Source organism: Rhinatrema bivittatum, chromosome 5, assembly GCF_901001135.1.
Source record: "Rhinatrema bivittatum chromosome 5, aRhiBiv1.1, whole genome shotgun sequence".
NCBI lineage: Eukaryota > Metazoa > Chordata > Amphibia > Gymnophiona > Rhinatrematidae > Rhinatrema > Rhinatrema bivittatum.
The window spans coordinates 238,823,461-238,843,716 of record NC_042619.1 but is presented as its reverse complement, the minus strand read 5'-3'; the positions used below and the strand labels follow the sequence as shown (position 1 = coordinate 238,843,716).

At 41.7% G+C, this 20,256-nt stretch overlaps 1 protein-coding gene across 7 annotated transcripts in view; it reads left to right on the top strand.

The window, feature by feature from the left end:
- The window catches only part of SON (SON DNA binding protein), a 236,639-nt gene that overhangs the window by 126,586 nt on the left and 89,797 nt on the right, over nucleotides 1-20,256 (top strand). For all 7 annotated transcript variants that reach the window (XR_003857026.1, XR_003857024.1, XR_003857027.1 and 4 more), the window contains one exon: nucleotides 99-268. Coding sequence is in view for 3 of the 7 variants with exons in the window: in XM_029603546.1 (XP_029459406.1) it covers nucleotides 99-268 (170 nt within the window). In the remaining 4 variants the exon portion in view is untranslated. The remainder of the gene's footprint in view (nucleotides 1-98; nucleotides 269-20,256) is intronic.

The following is a 20,256-nucleotide window of genomic DNA, read 5'->3' as shown; positions in this document are numbered from 1 at the left end:
TGAGCTGAGAACTATTTCTAAAGGGCATTTTGTATTTTAAGTACTTGTTTTTGGTACAGTAATGAGCAGGTTCTTATTTTTACCATGTATTTGGTTAGATAAGGCACAGCTACTTGAAATTGCCAAAGCTAATGCAGCTGCCATGTGTGTCAAGGCCGGTGTCCCACTGCCAGAGAGCCTCAAGCCTACTGTGGCACCAGCACCAGCACCAGTGGAGGAAAAGGTTTCTCACAGGTCAGGAGCTGTTACAATACAAGAGCTCACAGAGGTAAGCTAGGCCTGGCCATTGTCCATCAGAAATATGATTACCTAGCTAGTGTGACTGAAAGAATACATCTTCTCTTGTCCATGTCTTTTTCTCTCCCTTCCACCAGCTTATCTGAAAATCTCTCTCTCTCTGTTCTTTATGTATTTTCCTTGGTTTATCTCTCTTGTGCCACTATTTTGTCGTCCTGGCCAATCATATTCTGTGTAATTCTCTTGCAACAGGAATGAGAATGGGTGTTAGTGGCTGTTTTTGATTGTTTTCAAACAATTCTAGCACCTCTGAGTGTTAGTCATCACTTTTAGCTCCTTCACTGTTTGTCTAGTATATTCTCAAATCCTCCTTTATTCCAGGGTACACCTCTTTAGACTCCTGGATCCATAACTTTCAGCAGATATCTCTGATTCAAACAAAGCCTATCACTGGAGCTTCAGGTGATTTAAGTACAGAAATACACATGCCTGTACGTTAGAGTATACAGTAGCATAATTTTTTATGACATTCTCTTCAGTAGGCCACTATTCTTAAATACACAGAAAGCAGAGTTACTGGTATGTAACAGGTGTTCTCAGAGGACATCAGGTTATGTAGTCCTTACATTTGGGTGGCATTACTGATGAAGCCTGGAATTGGAGCTGTATTACAATCTTTTCAAAGTTCTCTCAATGTGCTGCATTGAGGATGTGCAGGAATTCCCATGCTGCAACATGCTCACAGGGGCCCCTACTATTTCAGAATTCAGCTTAAAACTGAGAATTCAGCTCCACAGATGGGTGAGTTTTGTCAGGACTACATTTTCTCAGAGAACACTTATTACAGGTAAGCAATTCTGTCATTTTCATGGGCAAACAGGATACTATGTCCTTACATCTAGGAATTCCTAGCTACAGGCTGTCTTCAAACAAAATGAGAAAACTAACATGCCAATGAGCAACAAATGTTTATTTTTGTTAGCAACCAATTCAAATAATTTTAAGTCATTTTTGAAAAAATTATATTCATTTGTGGGGGTTTCAGCCTTTCTTGACTGTATTGGATACTAATTGTTGAGCCCCTATTTAGAATAGGGTTTGGTGCCATTTGCTATATATATAGAGATAGATATATAAATATTTAGAGAGATAGAGATATCCAGTTAGACAATGTGTGTTTGGTTATGGTCATTCTAGGTTTAGTAGGATCAAAAGAAACACAGATATGGATGGACTTTCTGAGAACTTCAGTCTGTTCCAGATAGAAGGTGAAAGCTCTTTTGCAGACCAAACTGGATAAGGCTTGTTCACCTTTGTGAGCATATAGTTTAAGGAAACATAGGGAAGAACAATTGATTGATTAATGTGAAAATCTGACACTATCTTAGATAGGAGCTTTGGAAGTGTGCACAGAACCACCCTATTATGGAAAACGTTTATGTAGGGTGGATGAAGTCATTAGGGCCTTGAGCTCATCGATTGCATGCTAAAGTGACCACCACCAAAAATATGATTATCTAGGGTCAAGTACTTCAGCTCACAGGAATCTAAAGATTCAAAGAAAACTTTTATCAGCTGGGATCAGTACCATGTTAAGGTCCCTGACACAGCGGGAGACCTGATGGGATGCTTCAATAGAAGCTAGCCTTGTATGCGTTGAACATCTAAAGGACGTACAGAGATGGGTTTACTTTCTACATTGTGGTGGTAAGCGCAAGTTGCACTAAGGTGAACCTTTGCAGAGTTAGTTTTCAGACCAGACTCTGAAAAATGTAGAAGGTATTCAAGCAGTTTTTCTATGGAACAAGTGAGAGAATCTAGGATCTTTCCCTCACACAACAGGGCAAACCACCTCTATTTAAAATCAAAAGAGCTTCTGGTGGAAGTTTTTCTCGAAGCTAGAAGAATACAAGACACTTCCTTTGCCAGGTTTAGGTAAACCAGTACTATCCTCTGAACATCCAGGTTGTGAGGCCTAGGGACTTAATGCTGGAGTGAAGCAGTGTTACTTGGTTAGATTTGATGAGGTTTGGAGAATTTCTGAACCTGATTGATTCCCTGATGGACAACTTCCAAAGGAGCAGGAACCAAATCTGTCTTGGACACTAAGGGATATTAGAATTGTAGGTCTCTTTTTTTTCCGTTTGTTTTAAAGGCCTCTGGAGGAATTAGAGTATATTCATACAGAAAATCCTCACCCCAATTTAGGGAGAAGGCTTCCAAGCCTAATTTGTGTTTTGACCTTTTCCTGGAACAGAACTGAAGAACCTTCTAGTTCAGAGCAGATGCAAACAAATCTACTAGGGTGTTCCCTAAGCATGGAATATCCTGGCTTGCCCTGTATCCAAGGACCATTCGTGTGGTTTCAGGACTTGACTTGGTTTGTCTGCTAGGCTTGCCTACCAGATAGGTGGCTCTTGGGATCATTCCTTTCGAAATGTCCCAAAATATACTCTGTTCCTCCCTGTTTCTATAAGTAAAACATGGCCACTTGGTTATCTGTTTGATTGGCTAACAAATTTTTATAATTTAATCTCTGAAAGCCTATAGAATGTTCTAGTCATCTGTAGTGCTAGGAGATATATATGGTAATGTTTCTCCTGAGCAGACTATAGATTCTAGGTTCAGAGCGCATCTACCTGTGCACCCCAGCACAGATTGAATGCATGTGTAGTTATGGCAATTTGGAAAAGAGGAATTTGGAAAGATACTCCCTTGGTTAAATTCCCCTGGACGTGCTACTAGAACAGTGAGTCCTCGAGTTGCTGAGTAATTTGGACTTCTGTTCATACCCCAGATCAGTCCAGATGTATGGGTTTTTCTCCCCTACCAGCAGATGGAGGCAGAGAAGAAAAGCTTTACTGACGCTGCACTATTTAGGTGTTAAGACTTTACCTTTGTTCAAGATGGGCAGGAGGTCGCCGAGTTGGTTGGTCGGCGCGTCGGTCAGGGAGTGTGGTGGGTTTCCTGGGGCTTGCTGCGGCTCGTGCACTTCGGTGCGTCTGACAGGGTATATGTGTATACGTGCTCGTGCGTGACGTTCAATGCACGCATGCGTGATTGAGTTCAGGGAGCTGGCCTGAACGCGCGCGTTCACCCAAGATTTTTAAAAGAATCTTCAGAAGGAAAAGGGGGCTCGAACTGTTTAGAACTGTTTAAGGTACATCATGGTTCAGATATTTATATGTACTGAAGGGAAGCGTTCAAGTTGCCTTGGCAACTGATAGCAATGGTGTGTGCTTCTCTTCTGCTTGTCTCTGTACTTGATCTCTGTATTTTGCCAAGTATTTACATTTTTGAAAGTTCCTGTTGAATTTTATTCTTGAATCCATGTTTTTTACAAAGAAATAAATAACGTTTAGAGTGAATCACCAGCTTGTTCAGTTCTACTTCTCACTTTTGGATTCACTGTACTTGAAGAGACATTAGGTAATTATTTCATGTTTGTTTTAATTCTGACTCAGCATACTTCCATATCTCTGTGGATTATATTCTAATCAGCTTCAACATTAGAATCCGATAAGCTCAGTTTCGTTAAAAGACTGTGTGCTAATTTGATCCACCTGTTGACTTATTTTTTTAATCACATAAGTCAATCTAAGAGTCCACGAACTTAAGTTTGCCAAGGCCATGGACTCAGCGGATTTGTCAGGACTTCAGGCCATTCCTGGTTTGGCTCAACGGATTCAGCAACAACAGCATTGCCTAGATCTTTTAGTAGCAACAGTAGAACGCTTAGCAAATCGTCAGGATTCATCTTCTTCTGAAGCCAGTTCATCACTTAATTCAAATTCTGCTTCTGTTCCAACAACTTCAATACAAATGTCTGCACCATCTCGTTATTTATTTATTTATTTATAGTTTTTTATATACCGCGGCACGTAATGCACATCACCTCGGTTTATAGCAAACAGTAATTTAGCCACAGGCTTTACAATAAACATAAGTGGAAAAAGCAAAACGCTTATTTAACAGTAAAACTAGGAGTATAAATATCAAATACATATGTGTAACAATGATAATTGAAATAATTAACTTAAAGTCTGTCCTGTAGGGAGATATTTCTAGGGAGTCACGCAGGAAATGTTAAACAGTGTCGTGGATTTTTGAATCAATGTTTTATAAGATTTGCTCTTCAGCCTAATCAGTTTTCTACGGATCAAATTAAGACAACCTATATTATCTCTTTACTCAATGGCAGAGAATTAGCGTGGGCCTCTCCCTTGTGGGAGAGGGGAGATTCATTACTTGGAAATTTACAACAATTTGTCCACAGGTTTCGACAAATTTTTGATGTACCGGCACATCAATCTACGGCTGCTACAGAAATTCTTAATTTAAAACAAGGTCCACGACCTTTGGTAGATTATGTAGTCGAATTCCGTACATTGGCATCTGAATTGGGATGGCAAGAAGACATTCTACAGAGCATTTATTTAGAAGGCTTATCTTCTCATGTTAATAAGAACTGGCAGCTAGGGATCTTCCAGATAATCTAGAAGAATTAATTAATCTTAATGGATGAATTGATCAAATTCAACAAAGACTTCGAGAAACTAAACCTATAAGGAAACAAATTTCTTTAGCTCCATCTTTCTCACGTCCAATGGTTCAATCTACTGAGAGTTCTACTAATCGAGTAGAAGAACCTATACAATTAGGACGCAGTTCTCTTACTTCTGAGGAAAGGAGGAGATGTTGTTCATTAGGCCTTTGCCTTTACTGTGGAGGCAAGGGTCATATGTTAGCTCAATGCAAGGAGAGACCGGGAAACTCCCAAGTCTAGGAATCTCAGGGGAGCTGATCCTAGGCTGTACAGCTCCTGCTCCCCTACTTACTCTTCCCGTAACCTTGGAGAATGCTGGTGATTCATTTTCAACTCAGGCTTTTGTAGATTCCGGTTCTGGAGATAATTTTATTTTAATTGATGTAGTTCAACAGTTGCAAATTCCTATGTTACATCATATTCCACCTTTAAGAATATCTTCTATTCATGGAACTCCGTTGCCTGGTGTGATATTACATACAGGAATATTGCATGAAGAGAAGATTTCTTTTTATGTTTTAAAGAAATCTATACATCCAATCGCCTTAGGATTACCTTGGTTACAAAAACATTCACCATCTATTTCATGTAATACTTTACAATTAACTGCCTGGAATAAAGAATGTTTTACTACATGTTTGCTTAATTGAACTTGTATAAATGTTCAATTATCTACTATTTCTTGGACCTTACCTTAACAATATATGGAATATGTAGATGTTTTTTTCTAAAGAAAAGGCAGACGTACTTCCAGAACATAGGACTTTTGATTGTGCCATTACCTCCTTCCAGGTGCAATTCCTCCACGTGGTAGAGTATATCCATTGTCTTTACCAGAAACACAAGCTATGTCCAAATATATTGAGAAAATTTGGATAAAGGATTCATTCGTCCATCTACTTCTCCAGTAGGAGCTGGTTTTTTCTTTGTGGCAAAGAAAGATGGTTCTCTTCGACCTTGTATAGATTATCATGGACTTAATTCTATTACTCGAAGGGATAGATATCCCTTACCCTTAAGAACATAAGAAAATGCCATACTGGGTCAGACCAAGGGTCCATCAAGCCCAGCATCCTGTTTCCAACAGTGGCCAATCCAGGCCCTAAGAACCTGGCAAGTGTTGCAGTTGGACACTGCTGGAGAGATAGTGGACCCTTGGACCGGCCTACCTAGGGGGACAGGGTAGGCCGGGGGGCGGAGCCACAAGCAGGAAGTGTTTACCCAGGAACCAGGGACCCCCCCCCCCCCCCCCGGGAGGAGCCCGTAGGGCCCTGGGTCCTCGGGACTCGGAGTTGAGACAGAAAGTCCAGGGGCTGAAATAGGCTTAGACCGGGACCAGAGCAAGCAAGAAGGATAGGAAGTCCAAGGTACCCGGGAGGCAGGGGACTGGCTGTACAGGGCCGAGGACCGGCTGAAGGCAGAGCAGCGGGCGGCAGCGGAGTCTGTAGCAAACCGGAGGCTGAAGCAGGCTGTAGGCTGAAGCGGGGTCGGTAGCAAACCGGAGGCTGAAGCAGGCTGTAGGCTGAAGCGGAGTTGGAAGCAGGCCGGAGTCAGAGGCTGGCTGCAGGCTGAAGCGGAGTCAGAAGCAAACTGGAGTTGGGGCAGGCAGCAGGCTGAAGCGGAGTCAGAAGCAAACCGGAGTCAGAAGCAGGCAACGTGGAGATCACCAGGAACGCAACTAAGAACAACTATGGAGTTGTGAACCTCGTTGCAAGGCGATGAGAGAGAGTTTGAGCGCCAGTTATATCGGGACTTGGGCGTGACGTCAGCAGCCCGGGTGGGGGCCAGGCTTCCGGGAGCTGAGCGCTCAAGATGGACGTCCTCGCGCGCGAGACTGAAGGGAAGCAGGCACGTAATGGCGGCCGCCACGTGGAGTGAGAGAAGCCCCCGGGGTCTGGAGCGGGGGAATGCAGTGATCCCTGAAGCGGAGGTAGGCGGGTTTGGGCCCTAACCGGAGGGAAGCGGTAGAGACCGCAACAGCAAGTACCCAAAAACTAAGTCTATTCCATGTTACCATTGCTAATGGCAGTGGCTATTCTCTAAGTGAACTTAATAGCAGGTAATGGACTTCTCCTCCAAGAACTTACCCAATCCTTTTTTAAACACAGCTATACTAACTGCACTAACCACATCCTCTGGCAACAAATTCCAGAGTTTAATTGTGCGTTGAGTAAAAAAGTACTTTCTCCGATTAGTTTTAAATGTGCCCCATGCTAACTTCATGGAGTGCCCCCTAGTCTTTCTACTATCCGAAAGAGTAAATAACCAATTCACATCTACCCGTTCTAGACCTCTCATGATTTTAAACATCTCTATCATATCTCCCTCAGTCGTCTCTTCTCCAAGCTGAAAAGTCCTAACCTCTTTAGTCTTTCCTCATAGGGGAGCTGTTCCATTCCCCTTATCATTTTGGTAGCCCTTCTCTGTACCTTCTCCATCGCAATTATATCTTTTTTGAGATGCAGCAACCAGAATTGTACACAGTATTCAAGGTGCGGTCTCACCATGGAGCGATAGAGGCATTATGACATTTTCCGTTTTATTCACCATTCCCTTTCTAATAATTCCCAACATTCTGTTTGCTTTTTTGACTGCCGCAGCACACTGAACCGACGATTTCAATGTGTTATCCACTATGACACCTAGATCTCTTTCTTGGGTTGTAGCACCTAATACGGAACCCAACATTGTGTAATTATAGCATGGGTTATTTTTCCCTATATGCATCACCTTGCACTTATCCACATTAAATTTAATCTGCCATTTGGATGTCCAATTTTCCAGTCTCAGAAGGTCTTCCTGCAATTTATCACAATCTGCTTGTGATTTAACTACTCTGAACAATTTTGTATCATCTGCAAATTTGATTATCTCACTCGTCATATTTCTTTCCAGATCATTTATAAATATATTGAAAAGTAAGGGTCCCAATACAGATCCCTGAGGCACTCCACTGTCCACTCCCTTCCACTGAGAAAATTGTCCATTTAATCCTACTCTCTGTTTCCTGTCTTTTAGCCAGTTTGCAATCCACGAAAGGACATCGCCACCTATTCCATGACTTTTTACTTTTCCCAGAAGCCTCTCATGAGGAACTTTGTCAAATGCCTTCTGAAAATCAAGTATACTGTATCTACCGGTTAACCTTTATCCACATGTTTATTAACTCCTTCAAAAAAGTGAAGCAGATTTGTGAGGCAAGACTTGCCTTGGGTAAAGCCATGCTGATTTTGTTCCATTAAACCATGTCTTTCTATATGTTCTGTGATTTTGATGTTTAGAACACTTTCCACTATTTTTCCTGGCACTGAAGTCAGGCTAACCGGTCTGTAGTTTCCTGGATCTCCCCTGGAGCCCTTTTTAAATATTGGGGTTACATTTGCTATCCTCCAGTCTTTCAGGTACAATGGATGATTTTAATGATAGGTTACAAATTTTTACTAATAGGTCTGAAATTTCATTTTTTTAGTTCCTTCAGAACTCTGGGGTGTATACCATCCGGTCCAGGTGATTTACTACTTTTCAGTTTGTCAATCAGGCCTACCACATCTTCTAGGTTCACTGTGATTTGATTCAGTCCATCTGAATCATTACCCATGAAAACCTTCTCCATTACGGGTACCTCCCCAACATCCTCTTTAGTAAACACCGAAGCAAAGAAATCATTTAATCTTTCCGCGATGGCCTTATCTTCTCTAAGTGCCCCTTTAACCCTTTGATCGTCTAACAGTCCAACTGACTCCCTCACAGGCTTTCTGCTTCGGATATATTTAAAAAAAGTTTTTACTGTGAGTTTTTGCCTCTACTGCCAACTTCTTTTCAAATTCTCTCTTAGCCTGTCTTATCAATGTCTTACATTTAACTTGCTAACGTTTATGCTTTATCCTATTTTCTTCTGTTAGATCCTTCTTCCAATTTTTGAATGAAGATCTTTTGGCTAAAATAGCTTCTTTCACCTCCCCTTTTAACCATGCCGGTAATCGTTTTGCCTTTTTTCCACCTTTCTTAATGTGTGGAATACATCTGCACTGTGCTTCTACAATGGTATTTTTTTAACAATGACCACGCCTCTTGGACATTTTTTACTTTTGTAGCTGCTCCTTTCAGTTTTTTTTTCTAACAATTTTTCTCATTTTATCAAAGTTTCCCTTTTGAAAGTTTAGCACGAGAGCCTTGGATTTGCACACTGTTCCTCTTCAAATCATTAAATCAAATTTGATCATATTATGATCACTATTGCCAAGCGGCCCCACCACTGTTACCTCTCTCACCAAGTCATGTGCTGCACTGAGAATTAGATCTAAAATTACTCCCTCTCTCGTCTGTTCCTGAACAAATTGCTCCATAAAGCTATCATTTATTCCATCCAGGAACGTTATCTCTCTAGCATGTCCAGATGATACATTTACCCAGTCAATATTGGGGTAATTGAAGTCTCCCATTATTACCGCACTACCAATTTGGTTAGCTTCCCTAATTTCTCTTAGCATTTCACTGTCCATCTCACCATCTTGACCAGGTGGACGGTAGTATACCCGTATCACTATAGTCTTCCCCGACACACAAGGGATTTCTACCCATAAAGATTCAATTTTGTATTTAGTCTCATGCAGGATGTTTATCCTGTTGGACTCTATGCCATCCCGGACATAAAGTGCCACACCTCCTCCCGGGTGCTACTCTCTGTCATTGTGATATAATTTGTACCCCGGTATAGCACTGTCCCATTGGTTATCCTCTTTCCACCATGTCTCTGAGATGCCAATTAAGTCTGTCATAATTTCTGAACTCTTAGATCGGTTGCAAGGAGCTAAAATTTTTACTAAGCTTGATTTAAGAGGAGCATATAATTTAGTAAGAATCAAACCAGGTGATGAATGGAAAACATTATGAATATTTAGTTATGCTATTTGGATTATGTAATGCACCTGCTGTATTCCAAAATCTTATGAATGAAGTACTTAGAGATCTGCTTCATTCTTCTATAATAGTTTACTTGGATGACGTTCTTATATATTCGAAAGATATTTCCACACATCGTTTTTATGTGCATCAAGTTTTGCAAAGACTTCGGGAACATCATTTATATGCTAAATTGGAGACGTGTCTTTTTGAAAAGAAATCATTGCCTTTTTTGGGGTATATAGTTTCTACTACAGGAATTCATATGGACCCTGCGAAGGTATCAGCTATTAGAGATTGGCCTCAACCATTGGGACTTAAAGCACTTCAATGATTTCTAGGATTTTCAAATTTTTAGCATAATTTTATTCCTCATTATTCTCAACGAGTGGCACCATTGACAGCTTTAACTAAAAAAGGAGCTAATATTAAAAATTGGTCTTTAGAAGCTATCAAAGTTTTTCAAGAATTAAAACAAGCATTTTTAGAAGGTGGTTGTTTGTCATCCAGATCCCATGCGATCATTTGTGGTTGAGGTGGATGCTTCGGATTTAGCTGTGAGAGCAGTACTTAGTCAACTATCTAATGATGGAATATTACTACCCTGTTCATATTTTTCTAAGAAATTTTCTCCTTCTGAAAGAAATTATAATATTGGAGACAAAGAATTATTAGCTATTAAAATGGCTTTTGAAGAATGGCGTCAATGGTTAAAAGGAGCTCAACACCAAGTGGTGGTGTATACACATCATAAGAATTTACAATATTTGTCGGGCACAACATTTAAATCCACGGCAAGCAAGATGGTATTTATTTTTCAGTCATTTTAATTTTTTATTAAGATACCATCCAGCTTCAAAAAATACTCGAGCAGATGCTCTTTCACATATTAGTGAAGTGGAAGATACAGACAGTGCACCTCAATATATTATTGATCCAGCTAAGGTTTTAATTGTGAACAATAATTTATCTTCTGAAGGGAAAATGGTAGTATCCTCTCGTTTGCGAAGACGAGTTCTCTCCTGGGCCGTTAGAATTAATTTCTCGCTATTATTGATGGCCAAATGTTAATCTTGATGTAAGAAGATACGTAGAGTCTTGTCCTACATGTGCCAAACAAAAAACATTGCCAGGATGACCTTGGGGATTATTACAACCTTTACCTATTCCAGTAGAACCTTGAACTCATCTTTCTATGGATTTCATTGTGGATTTACCAATATCTGAAGAGAAACAAGTTATCTGGGTCACAGTAGACAGATTTTCCAAAATGGCTCATTTTGTAGCTCTTAAGAAACTTCCAACTGCACCAGAACTTGCACAGCTTTTTACAGAACATATCTTTCGTTTACATGGATTACCGCAACATATAAATTCAGATCGAGGAACACAATTCACTGCGAGATTTTGGAAAGCACTTTGCAAAAAATTTGACATTCATTTAGATTTCACTACGGCTTTTCATCCGCAAGGAAATGGGCAAGTTGAAAGAATTAATAGGTCCCTAAAGACTTATTTACGATTGTTTATAGGAGAAAAACAAGATAATTGGGTATCTTTACTACCTTGGGCGGAATTCTTTTATAATCATCATATTCATTCTGCTACAGGATTCTCACCATTCCAATTAGTTTATGGGAAGCAACTGAAATCTCCTTTACTTCTTCCTATGACAGTTCATTCATCCACAGCTCAAATTACTACACAACAACTTCAATCGCTCTTGGATTCTACACAAGTTAATTTGATTTGGGCTACGTCTGCAGCAAAGAAAGCAACAGACAAACATCGTAGAACAGCACCTATTTTTCAGCCTGGAGATAAAGTTTGGCTCAGTACTCGCAATATTTGTCTTCAACTGCCTTCTATGCGTTTAGCTCCTAGATATATTGGACCATTTGCAATAGTTGAGCGAATTGGCATGGTTTATCATTTAAAACTACCTTCTAATCTTCGGATTCATAATGTATTTCATGTATCGTTACTTAAGTCATTAATCACATCAAAGTTTCATCGTAATCCACCTGAACCAACAAGTACAACTGCGGATGCAGACATCATTTATCAGGTGCAAGATATTCTAGATGTTCGTTTTCATCATCGACATTGGGAGTATTTGATTTCCTGGGAAGGTTTCGGTCCAGAGGAAAACACATGGGAACCGGCCTCCAATATTTTGGACAAATCTTTTATCTCAATTTCATCAGGAAAATCCAAATAAACCCAAACCTCCGGGAAAAGGGCGTAAGAGAGGGGGTACTGTTAAGACTTTTTCTTTGTTCAGGATGGGTTTAAGTGGTATTAAGGCAGGAGGTTGCCGAGTCGGTTGGTCGGCGCGTCGGTCAGGGAGTGTGGTGGGCTTCCTGGGGCTTGCCGTGGCTCATGCGCTTCGGCGCATCTGACGGTACATGTGTGTACGTGCGCTTGCGTGCGTGCGTGCGTGACGTTCGCACGCATGCGTGATTGAGTTCAGGGAGCCGGCCTGAACGCGCTCGTGCACCCAAGAGTTTTAAGAGTCTTCGGAGGGAACAGGGGGCTCGAACTGTTTAGAACTGTTTAAGGTACGTCATGGTTCAGATATTTATATGTACTGAAGGGAAGCGTTCAAGTTGCCTTGGCAACTGATAGCAACGGTGAATGCTTCTCTTCTGCTTGTCTCTGTACTTATCTCTGTATTTTGCCAAGTATTTACATTTTTGAAAGTTCCTGTCGAATTTTATTCTTGAATCCATGTTGTTCTTTACAAAGAAATAAATAATGTTTAGAGTGAATCACCAGCTTGTTCAGTTCTACTTCTCACCTTTGGATTCACTGTACTTGAAGAGACATTAGGTAATTGTTTCATGTTTGTTTTAATTCTGACTCAGCATACTTCCATATCTCTGTGGATTATACTCTAATCAGCTACAACATTAGAATCTGATAAGCTCAGTTTCGTTAAAAGACTGTTCTAATTTAATCCGCCTGTTGACTTATTTGTTTAATCACATAAGTCAATCTAAGAGTCCACGAACTTAACATTAGGGTAACATGCCACCTGCATTCCTTCAGTATTTATATGTCTCCAGCAGATGGTAGAGGTGCGAAACATGCAGTCGGATAGTTGTCCGGAGAAATGACTCCCAGGGGTGCTAGTTCCTGGCGTGGGGGCCATTCCCTTGGTAGAGTCAGATCGAGCAGGGAATCAGTGGCCCTTTTGTGTCTTGGACCCATGCCCTAGTTCTCCCGTGATCAACCGAGATTCTCCTGTTTGTGTTTCTCTCATGGTCCAAGATAAGAAGGGTGCTACGAAGTATCAAGTCTCACCCGGGGAAGGTGGACTTGGTGGTTTCAATGGGGCCGTGTCATCCATTGTTCGCGGATTGGATAATTCTGGCCATAGCCTAATCTTAGAGACCTGACAATCTTTCTCAATGGCTTTATCAAGCTTCAATTTATTTGGATCAGGTGGCTTGGCTTTTGATAAGCATAGCCTGCAATTGAGAGCGTGTTTGAAGGAAGTCTTTACTATCTTGTTGCACGCGAGAAAGTCTTCCACTCTTTTGGCTTATGTGTCAGGGTGGGGAGGGTGTTTGAGAAGTGGTATCTTAGAGAAGGGGTTCTTCCTCTTCAGACATCAGCTTCTAGTATTTTTTTTTTTTTTTTTTGCAAAGGGGCTTGCATTCAATTCTCTAATGATCCATGGCGGCCTGGGACAGTTTTAAAGGTAAAGTGTAGAGGATGACTCTGGTTTTTCATCCTGATATAGTCCATTTTTCTAAAAGGAATGAAGAGTTTGTGGCCGCCAGTGAGAAGGGTGTTTCCCTCATGGAACCTTAATTTGTTTTGCGAGTTCTCTGTGGTCTTTCGTTTGAGCTGCTAGGGCCTTACTTTGAAAGGGTTCTTTTGGGTGGCAGTTTGTTTGGCCAGGAGGAGTTTGGAGGTTCAGGTGTTGTCCTGTAGAGATGCTTTCCTGCAGTATGGTACCTTTTTTTTTTTTTTTTTTTTTTTTTCTGAAAGTGGTATCTTCGGTTTGCCTGATTCAAACAATGTAACACCCCTCTCATCAAAATCTGGACAATTCAACTCCACATGAGGGTGGGCTTCACTTGCTGGATGTGCGTGAGGCACATCCAGCAAGTGAGGCACTGTGGCATTATTTTATTGATCCAATCATCAGTTCATTCTATTTCGTGAGGCTTCCAAAGGGAATAAAGCATCCAAGGCAACCATTGCGCAATGGCTAAAAGAGGCCGTCATCTTACTGGTATTTGCAGGGAACATCCAATCTTCTTCCCTTTCTACTAAGGAGAAGGCAGTGTCCTGGGCTGAATGTCAGTTGGTGTTCCTGCAGGAGATTAGCAGAGCAGAGACCTGATCTTCTCTACACACTTTCACAAAGCATTACTGGCTGGGTGTTTGGGCACCTGAAGCAGCTCGTTTTGGAAAGAGAGGGCTGCAAGCAGGTCTTTCAAGTTCCTGCCCAGTTTAGGGAAGCTTGGAGCATGAAAGCATCAATAAAGGCAATCTTAAAAGATGGCTTCTATAAATTAAGAGTGTTAAGAAAATTGAAGCCACTACTGCACACAAATGATTTTAGAATTGTGCTACAGGCCCTGATATTACCAAAATTAGATTACTGTAATGCGCTATTTCTCGGGGTCCCGTTATCAACTATTCACCTGTTGCAATTATTACAGAATGCCGCGGAGCGACTCTTGTCTAATACAAATAGGTGTGACCATGTTTCTCCCGTGTTAATGAAGCTGCATTGGCTACCTGTTCAGTTTCGCATCCAATATAAGTGCCTTACACTAATTCATAAAGCCATATATGGAACCAATACCGAATGGCTGAACGCTTCCTTACGTATTCACGTCCCAGTCCGAAATTTAAGATCACTTGGGCAGGCATTATTAACACTTCCATCACCCAAACTAGCTCATCTGGGTTCAGTGAGAGAGAGATCACTATCTCTGGCAGGTCCAAAGTTGTGGAATTCCCTCCCGGTTGATATTCGCTTGGAGGACAATATCAACAGTTTTAAGAAGCAGATAAAGACCTGGTTATTTGAACAGGCTTTTATTCAAGTCAATTGATCCTTCTACCTTCTATCAAGATCATATAGTGGACGAGTGATGATGAAATAGTTATAATATCTAAAGGACTTAGATGGGAATAAGGGTATAAAAAGAGGGGTAGGAACAAGTGAGGTTGGGTAAGATAAAGAAAGGGGATGAAGGGGGATGGGTTATCTAACATTTTAGAATTATCTTTAATCTACTAGATAAGGGAGCCTGGACCGACATACCGCAAATGCGCAGTAGAGAGCAGCTCTACCGCGCATGCGAGCACGTCGGCCAGAGCAGAGCGTGCCCAGAAAAAAAAAAAAGGCGCCTGCTCCTTAGGAGCAGGAGCGGCGGCAGCAGCAGCACCATCAGGAGCGGCGGCGGCGAGCAGCAGGAGCGGCGGCGGCGACAAGCAGGAGCAGCAGGAGTAGTAGCGGCGGCGGCGCGCACGAGGGAGGGAGGAGCAGTAGTGGCGGCGACACGCGGGAGGGAGGGACGGACACCCCCTGTCTGTCGGTTGTGTATGAGCTGGGAGGGGGGGGAGGAGAGAGTGAGCTGAGGGGAGGAGGGGGGAGAGAGGGAGAGAGAGAGGGAGGGAGAGAGTGAGGGGAGGAGTGAGGGGAGGGGTGAGGGAGGAGAGGGAGAATAGAGGAGGGAGGGAGGAGAGGGAGAATAGAGGGGGAGGTGGGAGGGAGGAGAGAGTGAGGGGGGGAGGGAGGAGAGGGAGAATAGAGGGGGGAGGTGGGAGGGAGGAGAGAGTTGGGGGAGGGAGACTAGAGGGGGGAGGTGAGGGGGGGAGGAAGTGGGAAGGAAATGGACCGAAAAATTAAATGTAGCCCGTTGTTACGGGCTTAACGGCTAGTATAATTATATTTTAAAGTGTTTTTAAAAGTATTTAAATTTTTTATACTGAAGTACTATGTATTTTAGACTAATATACTAGCGAAACAATGTAAAATTATAGTGACAAGTTTGTTATATGTATTTTTGAATTTTGCTACTGCAAATTCCATGAATGTAAACCGCCTTGATATCTATGTGAAAGTCGGTATATAAAGTTGAATGAATAAATAAATAAATAAATCCTATACATCTGGACTGATCTGGGGTATGAAAAGGAAAGGAAAATTGGTTCTTACCTCCTAATTTTTGTTCTTGGAATACCACAGATCGGTCCAGAGCCTCACCCTTTGTGGAAAAGACTGCTCTATTCTGTGTGTAGATAAGTAGTTCTGCAATTGGGAGTTTTTAGTCTCCTTTATGGATTGAAAGGCCTCTTTGGGGCATTTTCAATCTCCTTTCTGGTCTGAAGGACCTTTTCCCCCCCGTTTAGGTTAGGTGAGGGAGTTGTTTGTTAATCTCATCTTGGCTTGGGTACAGGTCATACTGAGGGACTGTAGGTGGCATGCTAACCTAACCAGTGCAGTCTCAGTAAAGCTCTTCTTCTCTGTCTCCATCTGCTGGTAGAGGAGAGGACTGATCTCTGTGGAATTCCAGGAACAAAAATTAGCAGGTAGAATCAGTTTTCCTTCTGTCTCGAAAATATTGTATGCTCTAGAATAGGGGTCATGGAATGATGGTGAAATGGGGTAGATTCAGGAGTAATCTTAGGAAATATTTCTTTACAGAGAGGGTAGTCAATGTATGGAACAGCTTCCCAGTGGAAGTGGTGGAAACAAAAATAGTATCTGAATTTAAGAAAACCTGGTATAAACACAAGCAATCTCAGAGGGAGTGATGGGAAATGTAAAGTTAAATTAGTTGAGGGGATGGGCAGACTGGATACGCCATATGGTTGCCTTCTGCTGTCACATTTCTATGTTCCATTGATATGTTAGGGTTCATTGGGTTTGTTGCATATGGAGACATGCCAAGTTTGTCACACATACTGTTGATACCATAAGGCCCAACATGTTCCATGCTGATGCCTGCTGACTCTCTTATTACTATTTTTTTTTTTTTTGTTTGTAATTCTTTTCACCATGAGCACTAAATTGGTTATCGGCTTGTGCCAGAGCATTGTTTAGCAGAGCTTCTATGAATGCCAATTGAAATGACATGTTTAATTGGGATTTTGGTAGTTTATAATGAACCCTAGCAACTCTGATACCTGAATGGTTTTGTTCATTGATTCAGTGTCACCTCCTTGAGACCAATCGTCTGGATAGAGAAACACATGCACTCGCAATATGCAAAGTTGCTCAGCCAGCATTGCTAAGCATTTTGTGAATACTTGGGGTTGCAAAGCTAGGCAGTACACAATATTAGAGGTTGTGTTTCTCTATTACAAATCTGAGATACTTCCTGTTAGTTGGAATGGTCCCTGTAGGTATCTTTTAAATCCAGAAAACACAATAAGTCTTTTCCAGAAAAGGAATTAAGGTCCCTAGAAAAGCCATCCAGAACTTTTCCTTTACAAGAAATTTGTTCAAGGTGCTTATGTCTGGGATGGGATGAAATCCTGCTGTCTTCTTTGGAATCAGAAACTACTCTGAATAAAATCCCACTGCCCCACGGTAGAACAGGTTCAGCCGCCTTGGCTTCTTAAGAGGAAGGAGAGCTCCTTTAGTAGCAGTTTCTGATACTGAAAGGTAGATCAGGAACCTCTCTTTGGGCAGTATGGTGGGTTTTCTAATAGATGTAATCTGTATCCATTCGAAATTATACTGAGAATTATACTATCTGAAGATATACTTGGCTAGCAATTTATGTAAAACCTTAGCCTTTTCATCACAGGTAGGTTCTCTGGAATGAATATTGGAATACTGGCTATAGTTACATGGATCCAGTCAAAATACTGTCATGGGCCAAAGTTGTTGATAGTGATGAGGGGGTGAAGGATAATTCTTTTTCGGAGACTTCCTCGGTGCCTCATTCAAAAATCTCTTAAATGATGTGGAGAGTGGATCAGTAGTTCCTGCAGAGAGAGTCTGAAGCATGGCACAGTAGTTCATAATTTAACTCACCAGTTCCTTGATCTTTTCCAAAGAGATTCTCTCCCTTGCAAAGCACATCTGCAAGTCTTTGTTGCACATCTAAATGGATATCTGACGTTTGCAGCCACAAGAGTCTGTGAACACCAAAACCAATGGCATAACCTCTTGACGCCTTCTTGAAACTTCATAGATTGACCTCACCGAGTGTTTCCCATACTCTTAACCCTAGCTCATCCTGTTTCTCCTAGAGAGGGAACTTGACAGGGCCTTTACGTTTAACAGAATGTTTTGCATGTACTTACCCGTGAAGAGCTGGTAGGATGCTTTGCTGGAGCATAGCATTCTGAAAAGCCTTTCTCCCAACTAAGTCAAAGTTATGGGAATTGCAGCCTGGGAGTATCAAGGAGTGAATTCTCAGCCATTTAGTTTTTTGAGAGTGGAATTGACAACAACAGTCTGGTGAGGCATCTGCTGTTTATGGAATCGGGGAGCCTCTAAATATAGAGTCTGCCTTCCTGTTAACAGGTTATACAGAGATGGTGCCACCCACATTCTAATCTGTACATTCTTCAAGATATCATGGACAGCCTCTGGCAGAATTTTCTTAGGGGCATTGAGGAATTGGAGGATGTCTAGTAACTGTGCTGTGGGCTCAGCCTCCTCCTCCAACTGAAATATAATTACTGCAGCCAGTGAAAGTGAGGTTTTCCAGTGGACAGACACCTCCATTCTGTGGAAGAGAGGTGTCTGAGGGGCTACCTTCTGTCATCTCCTGATCAGAGTAGTTCTCAGATCCATAATTATATCCCCAGGAATATTCAGAATGAAGAGAAGGTATTGTAAGTTAGCAACTGACTGGTCCCTTGTAAAGATTCCTCCGGACTTTTGGGGACTAGTCACTGATGATCTCCTTTGTCTTGATGAAGCTTCCTTCACAGATGCACTAAAGATTGATATAGGGGCAGTGGGAATCTGTGCCGATGCTTCTCAGAGTCTCTGCATTAGTTCGATACAGCTAGGTACCATCAAAGTTTCCAGGAGTGGTTGAACTTCAGGGTCATCAGTACTAAAAATGTTGATGTCAATAAATTGATGCCAGAGAGCTTTTGATTCACTACCTCCTGGACACTTCTTTCCAACTCTTCAAAAATTATTGATGTCAAATCAGCATGGGGTGCAGGAGTTGTGACATCTTCCTGGGTTACCTGAGGTATCCCTGGTGGGCCTTGGAGACTGGAACAATCCTCCAAGATGCCTTGAGAATGAGTAGCCTGCTTTGTGGAGATGCTTGGGACAATGTAAGGTATTGACTTGTCTCTTTCTGTTCCTGCCATTGTGCATCAACAGTGATTGATATTGATGCTTCCTTGCCTTCACTTGATGCATCAATGTCAAATCCCCTGATACCAGCACAGATGAAGAAGAATCCTTTGCTTTCATCAGATGGGAGGAGTTAGAAGATGCTCTATCACCCTGGCCATTCTTGATGCTTGACTTTGAAGATCAATATCACCTTGAGGTTGATGTACCACCAGTGTCTGAAGCAGCTTCTGGGCCTGCTTATGCCTTCAATATGAATGTAGATGAACCTGACTTTCTTGACTCAAAAAGCTTTTCTGTGATTTTCGACCAGATATAATGACCTCTGGGAGTTATCTGTTGGCATATCCTTTATTCAGAGATGTGACTGGCTCCTAGGTACACCATACAAATGTGAGGGTCAGTCACCCACACTGTATGTCTGCACTTGAGGACACTTGCTAAAGCTGCTGGTTGTTTTCATTTTTTGGGACATCAGGCAAAAAATAACTGAGGTGAAATCAAATGACTTAATCTTGGGACAACAAAAGCCTGCCCAAAGTTCTTGATGCACTAGGCTATGCGGAGAGTTGATGAGCCAAAATAGAAGAAAACTTATGAAAGACAAAAAAAAAAACCAAACAAACTAAGGGATATTCAGGGGAAACCCTGAATCGAGAGAGATCAAAATTGGGGGAAAAAAAACACTTGAAAAATGTATTTAGAAAATTACCTCAGCAGAAGGGAGAGTGGCAAAGTGTGACTGCTGGGCTCCACAGAAAAAACAAAATTGAGAGCGGCCGTGAGTACATTGCAGCACGGGAAGTCCCACACATGCTGCTTAGAGCACATTTAGAGAACTTTAAAGAGTGTGTAATACTGCTGTGATAACTGGCTCTGTTGGTGACATTACCCCGATGTAAGGGGTAATGCCACCTTTTTGTTAAACTATATGCTAGTCACTTGTGGCTTAATATAGAAAGATATACAGTACCTACAAGTATTTGCTAAATTTGTGCAAGAAAAAAAAGTGAAATAAGTGATCATCATGATTCTTGGTAAATTAAGGCTAAAACTTCAGTATTTCACCAGTAAACTATAGAAAAGTTTGTCTTGGGATGGAATTGGTAGGAGAACACTGTTATTCTTGCACTGCCCAGTAAGCATGTTAAACACAGAAGGAGCCAGGGATTCTTTGCTTGTTTGAGCAAGCTGGGATAACTGCTTGTGACTGTGCCTTGTTATGGCACGTTAGAGTGTAGCAGCTGATCTGGTCTATTTGCTGGAT